The sequence below is a fragment of the Pseudoliparis swirei genome, chromosome 10 (assembly GCF_029220125.1).
Source record: "Pseudoliparis swirei isolate HS2019 ecotype Mariana Trench chromosome 10, NWPU_hadal_v1, whole genome shotgun sequence".
Lineage (NCBI taxonomy): Eukaryota > Metazoa > Chordata > Actinopteri > Perciformes > Liparidae > Pseudoliparis > Pseudoliparis swirei.
In genome coordinates this window covers 10,469,234-10,486,454 of record NC_079397.1, presented here as the reverse complement: position 1 = coordinate 10,486,454, position 17,221 = coordinate 10,469,234, and the positions used below count along the sequence as shown (strand labels likewise).

The 17,221-nt window shown below is 47.5% G+C and overlaps 3 protein-coding genes across 4 annotated transcripts; 1 reads left to right on the top strand and 2 right to left on the bottom strand.

Moving 5' to 3' along the window:
• Positions 1-1,014: 1,014 nt before the first annotated feature.
• Positions 1,015-4,769, bottom strand: creld2 (cysteine-rich with EGF-like domains 2). Its single transcript, XM_056424883.1, has 10 exons — positions 4,398-4,769; positions 4,153-4,235; positions 3,743-3,853; positions 3,562-3,653; positions 3,274-3,450; positions 3,047-3,145; positions 2,843-2,926; positions 2,621-2,716; positions 1,675-1,815; positions 1,015-1,402 (listed from the first exon to the last, which is right to left on the bottom strand). The coding sequence occupies exons 1-10, from the start codon at positions 4,539-4,541 to the stop codon at positions 1,341-1,343; spliced, it is 1,089 nt and encodes a 362-aa protein (XP_056280858.1). The 5' UTR covers positions 4,542-4,769; the 3' UTR covers positions 1,015-1,340.
• Positions 4,770-5,094: 325 nt separating this feature from the next.
• On the top strand, positions 5,095-9,439 carry alg12 (ALG12 alpha-1,6-mannosyltransferase). Its single transcript, XM_056425466.1, has 9 exons — positions 5,095-5,241; positions 5,647-5,779; positions 5,856-6,029; positions 6,878-7,072; positions 7,509-7,613; positions 7,717-7,939; positions 8,203-8,372; positions 8,693-8,768; positions 8,880-9,439. The coding sequence occupies exons 1-9, from the start codon at positions 5,095-5,097 to the stop codon at positions 9,136-9,138; spliced, it is 1,482 nt and encodes a 493-aa protein (XP_056281441.1). The 3' UTR covers positions 9,139-9,439.
• A 58-nt stretch (positions 9,440-9,497) lies between these two features.
• Positions 9,498-17,165, bottom strand: zbed4 (zinc finger, BED-type containing 4). 2 transcript variants are annotated; one of them, XM_056424397.1, is made up of 3 exons: positions 16,347-17,164; positions 14,050-14,291; positions 9,498-13,842 (listed from the first exon to the last, which is right to left on the bottom strand). In XM_056424397.1, exons 2-3 carry the CDS (start codon positions 14,089-14,091, stop codon positions 10,330-10,332), a joined length of 3,555 nt encoding a protein of 1,184 aa, XP_056280372.1. In that variant the 5' UTR covers positions 14,092-14,291; positions 16,347-17,164; the 3' UTR covers positions 9,498-10,329. The 2 variants fall into 2 exon arrangements, with proteins under 2 accessions (XP_056280372.1, XP_056280371.1); XM_056424396.1 differs by having other exon boundaries at positions 9,498-14,291; positions 16,347-17,165.
• Positions 17,166-17,221: the final 56 nt, after the last annotated feature.

The window sequence follows — 17,221 nt, the reverse complement described above, 5'->3', positions numbered from 1 at the left end:
CTGACTCATGCTTTCTCTGCTATACTCTGGCCCTCGTCTTCTCTTATAAAGACAACCCCTTTCTACCTTGAGCTACTTATGACACAGGTATTCTTGGTGGTCATTTTTCTGCGTTGGCACCCTTGTTACATTGTTACTTTAATTGTGTTAATAAAAAGGTCATAAACAAAGGGTTTGGTTTTTTTAGGGGGAAGGGAAGGGTCATTTGGTTATTTGCTATCTTTCTTTGTTGATAAACACATTTTTGTACATAGCGACTGAATTAATTATATTCCAGCCAAAAAAAGATGGCGGTTGTGAGCAGGTCTTTGGTTTATTGGGGCCTGTCCATCTGATGAAGCCTTTCCGGAGAGGAGTTAACATCCAGAGGTGAAAAGTGGAAGGGTGGCTCGGGGGGTCTCTGCTCCCTCACCACCAGCCCAAACAGGTCCTAACTGTCTGGCTGCTCCTGCACCTTGGCAAGCGAGTCCAAAAAGCTGACATCATCCCACAGGAAGCCGGGAAGCCTTTATTGCGAGGTGAGACCCGGGTTAGAAAAATATGCTTTGATCCAAATGTGTGTGTGGGGGGGGGGGGGGGGGGCCACAGGAAGGTCTCTCCAAAAAGGCCTCCTAACACCCGAGTGGTGGCGGTGCTGCAGACTTTTAAGTCGGGTGATAGAATGGCTTTTGTGAGGTTCAGGCCACCTGCGAAAACTGAACTATACTCCAAGACTGAGGATATTAAAAAATGTAGGCGTGAAGATATCCAATATGCGATATGATTCCCTACGATGAAACATACTCCAATACGACCATGCATCAACATGGCTATTAGACATGTTGATGAGTTTGTAGACCAATTTAAAGAAGGCATCCATATTCTACATGGCAACACTGCCACCATGTGGTTATCTTGGATCACTGCAACACAACTTTCCCCTGATGAATTAATCCATTTGCACTACACAAAACAAAAGACACAAATTGTACACGAAAAATATACACACCCTTGTCGACGAGGGATTACCTTACATTCTTTTTACTTCACCTTTATTGAATCTTTGATTTTAAAACCATACAACAGATAAAGACAAATAAGTGGTAGTTTGTGCACACCAGGGAAAAGCAACAATAACCAGCAACCTGAGAGCATCAAATGTCTCTTTTATTGTCCTTTAATCCATGATCCACTGCTGGAGAAAAACTTCCTTGGCCAGCGTTCGTTGGTTCTAAGTGCATCTGGTACATTAAGTGCATGTAGTCGACGTTTAAAAAAAAAAATGGGCGGCTTCAGATGTGCAGATTTAATCCATCGCACTACACAAAACTGTTCTTCCTGATCCGTCTCGGTGTTTCCAATCAAAGCTCCTCGTGTGGACCGTCGGTGGTCGTCCCGGACGCTTCAGACTCCTCCTCTTTTTCTGATGAGAATCAAAAGCATGAAGAAATAACAACACATAATGTTACAGAAATAACAATACATCATGTGAAATATTTACAGTCTCACATGTTTCCCTTTAAAATTAATATTATAGTGAATCTTAACCAGAATGCACCAAAGAAAAGTGTCATTACTGTTTGGTTTGTGTCAATGCGTAAATAGCCTTTAAATGACACAGCATACTTACAAAAGAAAGGCTCCAGCTAAATTAAACAACCTGACACTACACCTAAAAGCAACACTCATCCTCACCCGGATGTAGGGTGGGGACACACTCTCCTTCCTGTTCCTCATAACCACTCGAGCAGGAGCACACATGGCTGCCTTGAGTGTTGACACACTGCTCGTGCTCCTCGGTGCATACCGGCTCTGGCTGGGAACACTCATCAATATCTGGAAAAAAAACACAACGCAAAGCTGATACACCGACCCGACTGAAACGAAGCTCTCTCTCTTCTGACGGCGTCGTCCATCCCCCTCAGGCAGACAGCTGGGCGCCATCAGAAGAGATGGTTGAATCCTCTAAATGCCCAGGAACGGAATACCTCCTTTAGCTTTGGGTACACCGGACTGCCCAATATGAGTGAAGAAAACGGGAGATGATGTCATCCCACAATTCCTAGAGGCACAACAGACTCATGACTATAACATCTGCCTTTGCGGCACGTTTCCCCCCCCCCCACCCCCAAAGTCTTCTTTTCCTGACCGCGTGACGTTTTCCATCGAGGGAGAGGAAAAGTGGTTAGAACCTCACATAGGGTCAATTTCTTTTTTATTTTTGACTGCAAATAATGTGATGCAGACAAAAAAGACTCCGTCTCAGACTAATAGGAAAAGAAAGCGACACTTTCTACTGTCTAGATACACTGCAGAAATCCCCAGTAAGAAGGAATAAGAAGTCCGGCGTGATTCCACCAGTTACAGGTCTTATTCTCTGAGCCACAGGGATAACCAATTCACATGTTCCTCCAGTTAGTTAAAACAGGCGATGTAGTTTATCTCGGTGTGATCAAATATCAGCATCCCGGTGCCGTACATTATTAGAACATATAAGATTGTTTGAATGATAATGTACCGTTTTGGATTGTCCATTTTCTAGTTGAATAATTATAGAATGTTGTAACAGGCGAGCAATTTAGAGTCAGTCAGTCGTGTCGGGGTCTGAAATCCTTCAAGTAGCAAATTATTTACATTATACCTGTGCAGGTGCCCTCTGCGTCCTCGTACCCGCCGGCACAAGCCCGGCACTTATCAGCGCCGGCCCCGGTGCACCCGGAGCACACGCTGTCACAAGCTGCGAAGGACAAAAAGGGATTTTTAATATACGATAGCAGAAACACACATTACACGAGCTATACTGTCATTATGCGGCGGCTATTGCTGCAGACAAAATGTGCGAAAAAAGAGGGAACGGAATTACCCGCGCAGGAGTAAGAGCCGTCCGTGTTCACGCAGTACTGCTCTTCTCCACACGGCGAAGCCTCTGCGGAGCACTCGTTTACATCTGTAAAAGCACGGGATGCAGTGAGGGAGACAGCGGTGGACACGGAACACACTTTTTTTTTTGCTTCCCGTTTTTTTCTCGCACACTATACGCCGACTTTTTTTTACTGGTCCTCGTTACCAACGCAAGCCTCCTGGTCATCGTCCTCCCAGCCGTCTTTGCACTCATCACAGTCCTGACTGGTCGCCCCCGTGCAGGTTTTGCAGGAAGTGTGGCACGCTGCAAGAGAACACGTTTTCAACACTCGCTCGTTTTCCTTTTGTGTGTGAATAAAGCTAAACGATGGCGTCAAATGACAACTAGAGCCGGCGGCCCGCTTGTTCGCCTGATCCGTGTCGGCGGTGTACCTGTGCACAGGGAGAAGGTGTCGTTCCTCACTTCGTTGAAGTAGCCGCCGATGCAGTCGAGGCAGGAGTCCCCCTCATAGGCGGCGTCACAGCTGCACTTTCCATCGCCGCCGCGAGTCCCGTTGCCATCGCACTGTCCATTTCCGTGACACGGCCACTCAGAGCCTCCCACACAGGCTTTGAGGAATAAAACATGAAACACAATATTCAACAATGTATTTTTGCATCAGGTTCTTGTGTTTACTCGTTTAGTGAGTTACTTTTGAGTGAAAGCATATCCAGTCTCACCCTTGCAGTCCGGTCCAAACGTTCCATTTGGACAGCACGTTCTGATGGCGTCAATGCAGAACCATTTATGCAGATCGGGGTGTTTTGTTTTCCTGCATTGCAACAAGAAAGAAAAAAAGAGGTGAGATTTTACACATTTCCAACCAACATGCCAGATTGGGGCCGATATTTACACTCACACCTCTTGAACCACCAAGTCTCAAAATGGTCTTCGTGCTCCTCTAACATGCGGTTGCACTCGAAGCTGCTGCTGTCACACACACCCTCCAGGATCTCCATCAGACGGATCTCGCTGTAGAAGTAAAGGGTGGAGATGAGCATGGGCTGATCCGACGTGAGGTCCTGGGACAGTGATGTCGTATGTGTACATATTGTTAAGCCCTCTGAGGCAAATTTGTAATTTGTGATAATGGGCTGTATAAAATAAACTGAATTTAAATGCATATTGCTCATCTACGACTTTGATAACACATTGTGCTCGGCGCCACCGCCAGCAGCTCTGGTGCAAAGCAAACACTGCTCTGGTGACCGGCTCTGGTGACCGGCTCCCGTGGCAGGGTGACCCAGCCTGGGGAGGATGAACCGCCTCACCTCGTCTCATATTTAGCCAGCGTTCTCTCCTCCCAGGCTGTATTGCCGCCTCCAAAGTTCTGATTTGCCGTTCTTTCAAAGCCCTGAAATACATATAATACCATTTGTACAGAAGGAAACGGGGGAAGGTTGTAAATAAAGACATTTCATAGCATTTGGAAGCATTTTTTTTTAAAAGCTCACAAAATCAAAGCAAGATGATGACTATGAAACAAACAAGGAGAGGCTTAGTGATGATGCCTTACCTTGTTGAAGTTATCAGTGACTTGCTGACAGGTATTGCAGGCGCTTTTTAAATCCTTCTTGGCGCTGGTGACTTGAAAAAGTAAAATAACAGTGACACAGGACAGCAGCCGCAGGAGCTGCAGCTGGGGACCGGCGGGCAGCATCTCAGCCGATCAATGGGGACACCGTTTCATAGCAGGACACACACACGTTTAAGCTAACGCGCAAGCAGGCGTTGGACTAATATTAACGCGCTGTAAGTTTCGGACACGTGTAGATGAGCCGCTCCTGACATTAAATAGAAGTTAGCGTTGTCTATGCCAAACGCTGTATCTAGTATTTACATGCCGGTTGTGGAGAAAAAACGATGAGGCTCTACACTTCCGCGTCAGCCTCTTGGTCGAATTGTGGCTTTCGCTGATTGGCTCAGATTGCCCGTCAAACAAACGTTCGACCAATCACAAGCCGCCACGCGCGGGCCAACCGGCTCCTTACAGTCAGACGTCTCCTCCCATGCGAGTCCGTTTTTACTTTTAGTTGTAGAACCTATATATAATTTGATTCAACCTATCGGGTGACGTTTTAGTGAAAATTTCCAAGCAATATCTCTATCTCATTACCAAAAATAAATTATATATACATTTGTTCCCGATATGACGAAAATGTTGTGCAGTTCGCTTCCGGTCCAGCCCGGAAGTAATAACACATTCAGCTGTCATGGTTGCTTTAGGTCTGCCACTGCTGCTTTTATTAATAACTGGGTCTCTTTTGCATTTAATTATTTGTCCGTTCACTAAAGTTGAGGAAAGCTTTAATTTACAAGCGGTACACGACATTCTGTACCACAGAACTAACTTTGACAAGGTAAGTCGAGCAGGTGTAGTCTGTTGCATCTCTTGATGCTGGCACTAGGTGTGCTAACAAGCTAACTGTGCACAGCACCAGTGTATGAAAACACATTGTTTTTAACACGGCTGGCAAACAGTTACCGTGTATTTGAGAGCTCTGCAGTTGTGTCAGTTGTTTGCATGTACAATGAATCACCAAGAGGGCACATTGAATTGTTTTCCCAAAAATGCATACCTGATGAAAGCTATTATTAAGGATAAATAATACAACATAGAAATGTGAACCTCTACAGCTCCATGACAACGAGGCACACTCACTCAGCTGATGGAGACCACGTGATGCGATTGAGAGCTCCAGATCAACCATATTCAGGTCTGGCTGTATTGATTGTTTGACGCCAGAGCTCTTGCTGTCTTTCAGTACGACCATCATGACTTCCCTGGTGTGGTGCCAAGGACGTTCCTTGGCCCCCTATTTCTCTCCGTGCTCTGCTCCCCTGTTGCGGTTCTGTCCTCTCTACTGGATGCACCGAAATTCTACACCCAGCTGGCAGGTAAACCTGTCAAATCCAACCTCCTTGCTTTGAAGCGGTCCAAACAAATGCGTCCTCTCTGTGTCGCTCTCCGCAGTCCGAGCTTCCCTGGGAGCGTGTGTCGTCGGCGCCCTGTGGCACATGCAGCAGGAGGCGAGGAGGCAGTTTGGCTCCACGGTCGCGGGGCTCTTCTGTCTGACGTGTGCTTCTCAGTTTCACCTCATGTTCTACAGCACCAGGACGCTCCCGAACGTGTTCGCACTGCCACTCGGTGAGCTGCTGCGCATGGTTTCACCGTCTTCGGCGGCCAGATGCACTGTTTTTACCTTCGCATTGAAAATGCGGAAGGTTATGTTTTGATCGCTGTGTATTTATTTATTTATTTATTTGTATGCGTGTTATTCGCAAAACTCAAGAAGTATTGAACCGAATCGCATGAAATTTGGTGGGATGATTGTTTATTATCCGGGGACCAGTTGATGAGATTTTGGGATCGATCGGGTCAAAGGTCATGAACAGGTCAAAATCTTTCACAGAACTCACAAAGTATTGAACCGAATCGCATGATATTTGGTGGGATGATTGTTTATTATCCGGGGACCAGTTGATTAGATTTTGGGATCAATCGGGTCAAAGGTCAAGGTCATGGAAAGGTCAAACTCTTTTTTTACCATAGCACGATACATTTTTGTCCAATTGGCATGCAACTAATGCCAAAATGTTCATAATTCAATGCCCAATCTTGTGATATGCGAAGGTATGCGCTCTACCGAGTGCCCATTCTAGTTTATTTATTTATTTGTATGCGTGTTACTCGCATAACTCAAAAAGTATTAAACCGAATCGCATGAAATGTGGTGGGATGATTGGTTATTATCCGGGGACCATTTGATTCGATTTTGGGATCGATCGGGTCAAAGGTCAAGGTCAAGGTCATGAAAAGGTCAACATCTTCTTTTTACCATATCGCGGCCAATTTTTATCCAATTGGCATGCAACTAATGCCAACATGTTCATAATTCAATGCCCAATCTTGTGATATGCGAAGGTATGCGCTCTACCGAGTGCCCGTTCTAGTTTTCTTCTGTTTTCCTCAACAAGTGAGCTCTTCTCCTTCAGTTCTGGTGGCGTTCACATCGTGGATGGCTCAGAAATACGGCCGGTTCGTCAGCCTCTCCGCTTTAGTCATCATCGTGTTCCGGTCCGAGCTCTGCATCTTCCTGGGTCTCATGTTACTCATGTCAATGTTGAGCAGGAAGCTGGGACTGCTGCAGCTGCTTTCCTATGCTGTTCCTGCTGGGATCGCATCACTGGGTGAGTCGTGGAATGTACAGTACTTTACTATTACTACTTTTCGTTTTAACTCATTGTAATAATTCATTCATTCAAAAAAAATTAAAATTGCATTTTTCCTTTTTTTTTTTTTTTTTTTTTTTTTCATCTTTTTTTTTTTTTTTTTCTTTGAATGAAATTGTTTGAATATATATATATCTTATCTTTCTCACTGTACATCTGACTGACTGCTTTATTTTAACTGTTTGTTTTCACGACATGTTTTGTTTTGTGTATGTATTGTATTTTGTCCTTTCTGTGGACCCCAGGAAGATTAGCGGTCGCTAAGGCGTCAGCTAATGGGGATCCAATAAATATGCAATAAACAGTATATGAATAGTCTATACTCGATACATAATAAATTGCCCCTGCTGACCAATCAGGTTTTGATTTCCTGTGTTTGTTTCGTTTTGTCCAGCTTTGACAGTGGCCATTGACAGCATCTTTTGGAGGAAGTTGTTGTGGCCTGAAGGTCAGGTGTTGTGGTTCAACACTGTTCTCAACAAAAGTTCCAACTGGGGAATATCCTTTTTGATTTACTCGAGGACACCCACTTTAACACTTTGAGTCATGAAGGGATTGATCTCCACCCCGCAGTTCTCCTTGACTCCCGTCTCCCCGGTACACCGCTCCTTTCCTCTGGTACTTCTACTCCGCCGTGCCCCGCGGCCTGGGCGGCACGCTGCTGTTCCTCCCCCTCGGCCTGCTTGACCGGCGGATGAGGCTGCTGCTGCTGCCCACCGCGGGCTTCATCCTCATCTACTCGCTCCTGCCTCACAAGGAGCTGCGCTTCATCATATACACGTTCCCTGTGCTCAGCTTGGTGGCTGCCCGGGGCTGTTCTTTCATGCAAGTGGGAACATATTAACCCCCAAAAGTGCTTTGCATTCAAAAGTGCAGGATAGGAAATGTACAATTTGTTCACCAACAGCAGCGTCGGGCAGATTCCAACACAAACCACACAGTTTTATTTCGAAACCCTCGGAATTAATTTGAGAATGCTGACTTGGTGGCGTGTTGTTGTTGAGCAGCTATTTTCCAGATATTGCTCCTTGTGATCACGTCCTGTGTGCGAGATGGAGATGCCGCTCGCTCATTCTTTTGTGCTTTAGTTTGTGCAACTATCAGAAGTCCTGGATGTACAAACTGGGCTCTGCGGTGGTGGTCGGCCATCTTTTAACCAACGCAGCGTACTCCAGTATCAGTCTCTACGTTTCCCACCACAACTACCCAGGGGGCCGAGGAATGCAGGAGCTTCACAGGCTGTTGCCAGTCACAGCAGGTTGGGATCACTTTCAGCACTTTTGTTTTTTATTTGCAGGGTGCTGCTACAGCACTTAATTCGGAGCTGATAACTGAAAAATAATCATATGTGCATATAGTATGAACAGTTTGGGGTAGTTATGAAATTGCATTTGGTTTATTTTAAGGATCTCCATTCGCTGATAAAAAAGCTTATCAACTACAACATTATTTAGTGTGAATATAATAATTGTGGATGCGAGAAAATATCTTATTTTACTTTCTTAGTAATAACTGTATACCGACATCAATCATTGAATCCATGCGTCTCACGTTGTGACGATGCCTTTGTCCCCTCAGATGTCTTTGTTCATATCGACCCCTATTCTGCTGAAACGGGAGTCTCCCGCTTCTTAGAGCAAAACAGAAACTGGAGGTTATTGTATTTTCCTTCTTTTTTTTCCAAATGTAAAATCTGTCAAAGCAGTGTGCCCAGTATTACTTTGGCATTGCAATAATTTGTATTTGTATTTATTTTGTTAAACAGATACGACAAACGTGAGGACCTGACACTCAAGAATCTTGACATGAACAAGTACACACACCTTCTGATGGAGGCTAATGTCACCAGGATGCAACTGCTCCAGGACACCCATCAGCCTCTGGCCTTCATCGAAGGCTACAGCCACATTGCCTTCGACATATTTCACGTCCCGCCCGTCAGCGTGCGGCTCGCAAGAAGAGCTGTGCTCATGGAGAGAACGACTGCAGCCGGACAGCAGAGAGAGCGACTTCCGGGAATCTGAGTGGCCAAAACAAGAGCCCTCAAAGGTTCTCATGGCGTCAGAAAAACAAGTTCTACCACCCGTCACATGGACTGCCGACATGTGCGATCCGTGTAGATAAATGTTGCAGTGAACCGTCGGACATCTGTTCTCATGTTAAACGTGGTTCTCTCTCCTCCTGCTGCACTGTGTGCGTCACAGAACGCGTGTCACGTTTTCTTGCAGATATGAAAACTATATTCTGTAGATAGCATTGTTTTGTTTCAACAGGCTGTTATTTGCATATTTTGTTGACGTATTTTATAAATGAATACAGCTGAAACTGAGGGCATTAGATTCATATTGGATCCATGGTACAGTATTAAATCAAACCTCTGCGATATTGCATAAGGAAAACCTTTATTTAAAAATGACCACAAAATTTGCATGGTTCGAGTCTCGATGGCAAAACATTTATCAAATTAGGTTCAGAAGTCATTTCATATAAAAAATGTACAGGACATCATTTTTACTCAAACCCATAATTTAATCCCCTGGACATAAACTTAAAATTGTGCTTAAGAGACAAAATGTATATTCCAAACAAACTGCTTACTCTGAAAATACAGCAATATTATACAGGATCTTATTAAAAACATTTCAGCAAGTAAAAAACAAACATTTCTAAATCTCCTAAATGACAGTACCATGAGCCACAATTTCACAATGAAAATTAAATAACATTAACTTAAAACATCTTTCAGTCACAGCATTTATTTTTGGGCCATGTTTTCATTCAGAAAACAACTCCGCATCCATCTTTAATACACAATAATCAAAAAGTGTCCTGACGTGATCTGTGTAATTCAACAAAAATATGTACAGCATTTTGACCTGAAGTAGTTTTGGATAAGGCACAAGGAGAGAGTAGACACAGGAAAAAAAAAAAAACATCAATTAACAAGCAAACACATTATCACCAACCCCTACAGCTAGAAAAACCCTCCCTCCCTGATACACTTTTGTCTGAGACGTTTCATCACAACAGCTCCAAAGTGTTTGAACAGTAGTACACGGAACAGAATAAAACAAATCCTCTAAATCTGGCCTTCGCAGTGAGAATCAAATCAGTGTATAAATCGCTATTTTGTACATTTCTTTTGCCCGCCCCATTTCACAGCTATGCAACTTGGTCCTCGACAAAGGGGTTTCAAGTTAGTGCTCCACAGAAAATCAGTACTGAAAATAAATCAACGGGAGGTTGACCTTGAGGAACAGCAGACCCTCCATGTTCTCCAGTGAAGGCCGCTGTTGATTCAGGGCACAGTTGACGCCGGCTGTGCTGAACAGCGTCTCCGCCGGGACGATGCTGGGCGGGCAGCCCACGTAACGGGCGGCTACTTTGGCGAGATCGGGCCACGGGAACTTTTTCAGGTTCCAGTAGTCGAGGGGGTCACAGCTTTGATCGAGTATCTCTTCCTCGAGGTACTCCAGCACGGCCAGCTCGGAGGACTTTGGCTTCTCCTCGTGTTTTATCTTTTGCCGGATGTCGGCCATGAGGGACCAGAGGTCGTCTTTGTTTGGGCGGGCCTCGCCGCCGCCGCAGCCGTTGTGCAGCGGCGGCGGCGCCGGCTTCGCGGCCGCTGAGGTAGAAGAGGACGCGTCCAGCTCCCCGATCAGCTCCTGTTTGCACCGCTCCGCCTCCTCCTCCGTGAACAGCGACGTCTTGTACCGCGGGTCCAGCATGGTCGCCCAGGTGTACCGCGGGTCGTGCAGCGTCGCCGACATCCGGCTCACCATGGCCTCCTTCAGAGACACCAGCATGGTGTCGATGCCCACGGTCTCGTCGAACAGCAGGTCGATCTTGCGGTTGAGGATGTGAACCAGCGGGATCACTTGGCCCAGCGTGGCGGTGCGGTCGCTCATCTCCCGGCAGGCGACCTCGAACGGCTTCAGCGCGTTGCACACCGACAGCATCACCTCCCACTGGTCGCCGCTGATCACCTCCCGGAAGTTGCACTCGATGGACATCTCGTCGACGGCCTTCTTCTGCTCCACCAGCCGCTCCAGCATGAAGAGGGAGGTCGTCCACTTGGACGGCACGTCCTGAACCAGCGGGTTCTCCGGCAGCCGGTGGAGCCCCTGGAGCTCCGCCAGCTTCTCCTGGGCCTGCGCCGAGCGGTGCACGCGCTCGCAGAGCTTCCGCGCGATGCTCAGGAGGTTCTGGACCATCCGCTGGCTCTTTATGGCTTCGCCGACGATGAGGTCGACGGTGTGCCCGAAGCACGGCACAGTGACGTGGCTGTAGTCCTCCAAGGTGCTGCTGATGGCGGCGCTGTCGGTGACCGTGAAGCCCCTCTTCAGCCCCGACGACGTGATCCAGGAATCCCACAGGTGCTCCAGCTGCTTGGGGATGTCGTGCATGTCGTGATCGCAGTCGATTTGGGAGACGCTCAGGAGAGCGGAGCAGTGGAAGTCCTGACCCTGGGGCCGGACGCTCGACTCGTACGTCGCCCAGTGGGCAGTGAGGGTCAGGTATTCCCTCGTCTGGCTACTCACCCAAATACTCGTGGTGAAGTGGACGACCCCGCTCTCCGCTTCCTTCAGGTGGGTCAGCACGACGTCCTTCACCCTCGCGTACATCTCCGGTATGGCAGTGCTGGTGAAGTACGAAGACGGCGGGAGAGAATACTGAGGCTGGAGGTACTCGAGGAGCCGGCTCAGACCGGCGTTCTCCACCACGGCGGATGGCTGGAGATCCAGTGCGAGCATTTCTGCGACGAGTTTGGTGATTTTTTTGGCGACCGGGTGGCGCTCGTCGAACCGCTCGCGGTTCTGTCCCGCGGTGAAAACCGAAGTGTCCATGAGCTCCTGCTTGACGCGGATTCCAGCGGACTGCGCGTCACCTGAGATAGCATTGTTGCTTTCGAGAACATGTCCGTGAAACCTCTGCATGTGCCGGAAGAGGCAGCTCGTGCCGAGGTTCGTGGTCTTTTTGCCTCTGCTAATAGTGCGGCCGCAGTGCAAACAGACCACCTTCGTGGGGTCGGTGGGCGAAATGGAGAAATGGTTCCACAGTTTTGATGTCTTTTTACTGAAAGCGGGCAGTGTGTGTGGCTTTTTCTTACCAACGGAGCTCTCGGTTTCTTTGGTTGAAACTGCGTCTGTCACGGGGAGATTGGCGTAGGGATAAGGGGAGGGGGAGTCCTTCTCGTCGAGGCCTTTTTGGTTTTTGAGGACGTCCGGGTGGCGTCTCATCAGATGCCTCATCAGACAGCTCGTACCAAAGTCGCCCCGCTTCCCCCGGCTGATGACGCACGGACAGTAGCGGCACAGTGCTTTTAACTGGTCGACTGGCGACACGATGAAGTGGTGCCACACTTCGGATTTCACCCGCTTCATGATCTTCTTGTTTTGCTGGAAAACCAAATGGTCCTGATTGAGGCTCGAGCCCTCGGAGAGGTGGCACGGGGAGAAGGTGGCGAGCGTGTCCTCCCCCTGAGTTTGGAAGGAGAGATTGAGAGAGGTGTCCTGCCCTGAGAGATTCATCGCCTCGTCACGTTCCTCTTTTATACCCAGGCTCTCCTCCATGCTTTGGGGCAATTCATCCGATATGGTGTCGGGGGAGGACGGAAGAAGGGAAAATTCTTTTTTCACTTCCAGTGGCTCGTGTAGTTGTGCGCGGGACAGTAGTGAGGGCGGGTTGGTGTAGGGTGGGGGAATGTGGTTGCCCTGTCCGTTTTCCTCAATGACGACCTCTTTGTGCGCCCTCCACATGTGACGAATGAGACAGCTCGTCCCGAGATCCTTCCCGTTTTTGCCCCGACTGAATTCGTTCATGCAATGGATGCACACGGCTTTGGAATTGTCCGCGGGCGACAGGTAGAAGTGCTTCCACACCGCCGATCTCCGGCGGGAACTCGAGCTTTTCGGGGTCCCGTGGAGGCGCTCGGGCCCGCCGTCGGACAGCTCTTCGAGGCTGTTCATGTCATTGGAATGTGAGGACGAGAGCGTGCCGCAAATGGTGTCGCTGTTGGCGTACGGTTCCGGATTTGGTTCGACTTTGGGGAACACTTCTTTGGATGACGGGTCCGTATTTTCAGCCGAGGAGGTGGACGGTGAGGCGGAAGACATGACGCTGTTTGTCAAGTCTCCATTTTTTGGCGAGCTCGGGGATGGAGGCATCAACGACGAGGACAGGGAGCCGGTCAGATTGGAGACGTCCGCTCCGTCTTGTAAAAGCACAGTGGGGTGGGCCCTTCGCACGTGCCTCATCAAACAGCTGGTGCTGAGGTCTTTCTCGTTCTTGCCCCGGCTGAACTCTTTCATGCAGTATAAACAGATTGCTTTGGTGCTGTCTCGCGGCGAGATGCAGAAATGATTCCACGCGGGGGACTTTTTCCTCGGGTTGACGTTACTCCTCATAGATGACAGAAGGCTCTGAGTGACAGCGTCCATGGCAACATCATAAAGGGTGCTTGTGTATCCACTTAGTAAATTACTATAGTCGTCGCCATCTCTCGTTACAAACGGGCCAACAGAGCTGCCAAACCCGAGCCCATCATCGTCCGGGGTTTCCTCCTCCTCGTCCAACCCATTTGCATCCCTGGGCTCCTCTTTGATATGCAGGGTTCCTTCGGTCCCGTTTTCATAACTTTCGTTCTCCGGGTTTCCCTCGGTATCAGTGTTTAGGCATTTGTTTGAAGGGGGGGAAGAAGTTGGATCAGTCTCACTTTCTTTGTCATCCTGAGGAGATAAAGGGAGAGAAGGGGGAGAAGGGTGAGAGTCTTTATCCAGTGTTAGCGAGGAGATAGCGGGTGACGTTTCTTCCGCAGTCTCACGTGGGTTGATGCTGTAGGATTTAAAAACATAGCCATCTTGGCCCTCAATTTTGAGGCAGGTCCCTTTGGCCTCTCTTTTTTTACTTTCCATGGGGCCATTGGGTTCACTGACCATATCCTCACTCATGTGAGACAGCTCTTCCTCCCCATCCATGGCAGCAGCCAAAGGGTTTTGGTAGAATAGTCAGGTCTGCGTTGTCAAATGTGATCAGTGTTTTCAGGTGTAGTCATCGGCGCTGCAGCTCTCATGCAGGTGTCGTCAATAGCGGATGGCTGTCCGGGACACAGGGTGCCTGCTTGTCCCTCTCCATTTATGACTGAAGTAGTCCCACCTCCCCCCACACACACACCAACCTACAGAGAGGGGGAGAGAGAGAACATATATCAAAGTGTTTTCTTAAGAGATGAAATACTCAAAGGGGTAGTACAGGCATGTTCCGCAATAACACGTATATAACATTATATTTTCTTATTAACCGATTGAACGGGCGCTTTGTGCAAGGCTCAGCTGTTAGAATAGTGCAGGGAGATAAAAGTCCAGCTTGAAAATCAAGCTTAACAAAACGCCAGTTTTTGAATCGCCCTTTGTAAACATTGGTGTGGTTCTAAACACTTAAATGTCAAAATTGGCAAATACCGCCCAAACGCAGCCTTAAATTCAGCCTTCAGGGCCCTCCCAGGACCAGACTCACAGCTTGCATATGCTAATCGTCGGATTCCTATCTAAACTCCCTCAACAGCCCTGTTGCTCAATGCTTTCTGGATCTCAAAGGCCTGTACTAAGTCGTTACACTCGTTCAAACTGAATCCTAATATTTTACTGCTATGTATTAGAGTGAATCATACCCACCACTGCAATATCTACACTACTTAAAATGTTAATTTAATTAACAGCTTTAGAACCTTATCTATTCTGTAATGGCAGTAACGTTTATTTAAAATATATAAATATATATTTAAATCACATTTAACTGTATTACTACTTCATGGTACATTAGATCTATGGACAACTGAAACAAAGCACTGAGATCAGCTTTGCGGTGTGGTTGAAGAAGAACCTAGTGACTCCGGTTTGTGGAGACAGTCTACTATTTTTGCCACCGAGCTAAAGTTACTGCGCCCGAACACTACTATCTGGAATAGCCAATCTACCTCTCAATATAATGCAATACAATCAAACAGCGCCACAGTCTACAGCCTCCAATGTGACCATTGAGTTGAATCAACAGCTCTCTTTAAAAACATTAAAAACTGAGCATTATCATTATTCAAGTAGTCAGTATTGCAGGGCGGTTCCATTAGACTGCATTGTGGGAGTATGTAATACATTGCTAAGGAGGTGTGCTTTCTCCCTGTACCTTGATCAGGTCTAATGTGTACTGTGAAAAAAGCAGTGATCATAAATAGCCAATGCCGTCCAGATCGAGTTATAAACAGACATTATTTTACAATAAGCGAGGGGCTACATTGAGACAGAGGTCCTGTTTGTTTTTGTTGTTCATGTACAATACACGACCGAGTGCTCAGTGTCCGTGCAGGACTCAAACACTGATAATATTATATATAATTAAGGTTTTCCCCCAGACGCATTCTATCTCGTATTAATAAGTGGTCAGGCACATCATGACTCATTCATCCTTATTCTAACCTCACAAATGTGCCCAATATTACCTATTGTATTGTTTATTATTAAAAGATTATTTAATTTGAAGGGAATTTGGAATGATAAAAACACAGCCAGCGTTGGGACGCTTTCCTGTGTGACGAAAACACTTTTCCGGGTTTGATTGACTCGTCAGGAAGATGCGAGAGGGCAGCAGGAAGAAGACAAATAGCCCCAAACCTTTGCTAGCTTTCTACATCTTCACACAACACGCCAACTTTAGACCAAACCGAGCGACGTCGTATACTAACCGGCTCTCGTCTCGCCTCCATTGTACAGAAACACGACCCCTGAAAACGACCCTCGGACCACTTATTTAGTCTCACAACGAAACCATGTCGCCAGTTACGCTAAAAACCATTAGTAAACACCACGGTGGCTATCGCTGGTGCTAACTGGGTTAGCGCCGAAGCTGATAAACACGCTAAAAAAATAAACAATAAACGGGGTCCGTCTCTTCTGCCGCATCGATGAGACGGACACGCGACACGTTACGACTTCACCAACGGTCCGTTTAACATAGTCAACAATTCGGACCACAACGCGGATGCTAGCTGGTTAGCTGCCAGCTAGGCCACACACACACACACACACACACGGGACGCACTAGCTAACCTGGCGAGGCAGAACCCAGCCGTGGCAACACACGAACCACACGGGATCCGACTCAGACCGGCGGTTCGCCACGACGTCCCGGCCACATTAAACCCCCCTCGCGGACGCCTCCGCGCGCCCGTGGTACTCACCGTGAAGTGCGGCGGTGGGATCGCTGTGTTTTCGGCTCCCAACCGGTTAAATATGACACATTTGATTGATCCGGAGGGGGGGTTCACTTTGTTGCTTTTGTCTCCTGGCTCGCTCGCAGTTCACGTTCGGCCGAAGCAGCTCCACACAGCGTCGGACGGAAGGAACATGTTTTAATGATGTCATCGGGCGCAGGGTCCTCGGAAGGGGGTGTCCTGATGCGTTTGAGCGACATGTCACGTCCCGTCGTGCATTAACGTTACTTTAATTGACATGACCGTTTAGAAGTAACGCTGTGTTGTGATGATCATACTAATAGTGACCCTCGTGAAAATATAGTCATCTATGTAGTTATTGGACAGTTGCTAATCTAAATAGTATTTTTAATTTAAGACGAACACAAATAAAGTTGATCTAAACACACAACACTACCTTTTTTTAAATTACCCGCAAATAAGCTTGTTGGTAAAGTAACTTACTACGGAATCATTACTTTTTAATTACGATTATTGCCACCGTGCGTTGCATTCACGGTCCCTCTGGAACAACAGCTCGGACTTAGGGGTTAAACTAAATGAGTTGATCACGGCAATCACTGCTCTCATGTTAAAAGGACAGCGTTTGTCAATTGGTGGTGGGGGGCATACGAGCGAGGGTCCTGACTGTAACTAACGTTAGAGGACATATGCTGAATCAACTGCCGAGAGCATGACAGCGAGAAACACACACCGTGTTTGAAACCCACAAGATCCACAAAACACACCGACACAGGTCTCCGCTTTCCCCCTCGGTTCGCGCTTTGTTTGGGACCTTTTTTTGGTCTGCGTAGGAATCGACACAAACCCCCCCCCCCCCTCACCCAAAAAAAAAGAAATAG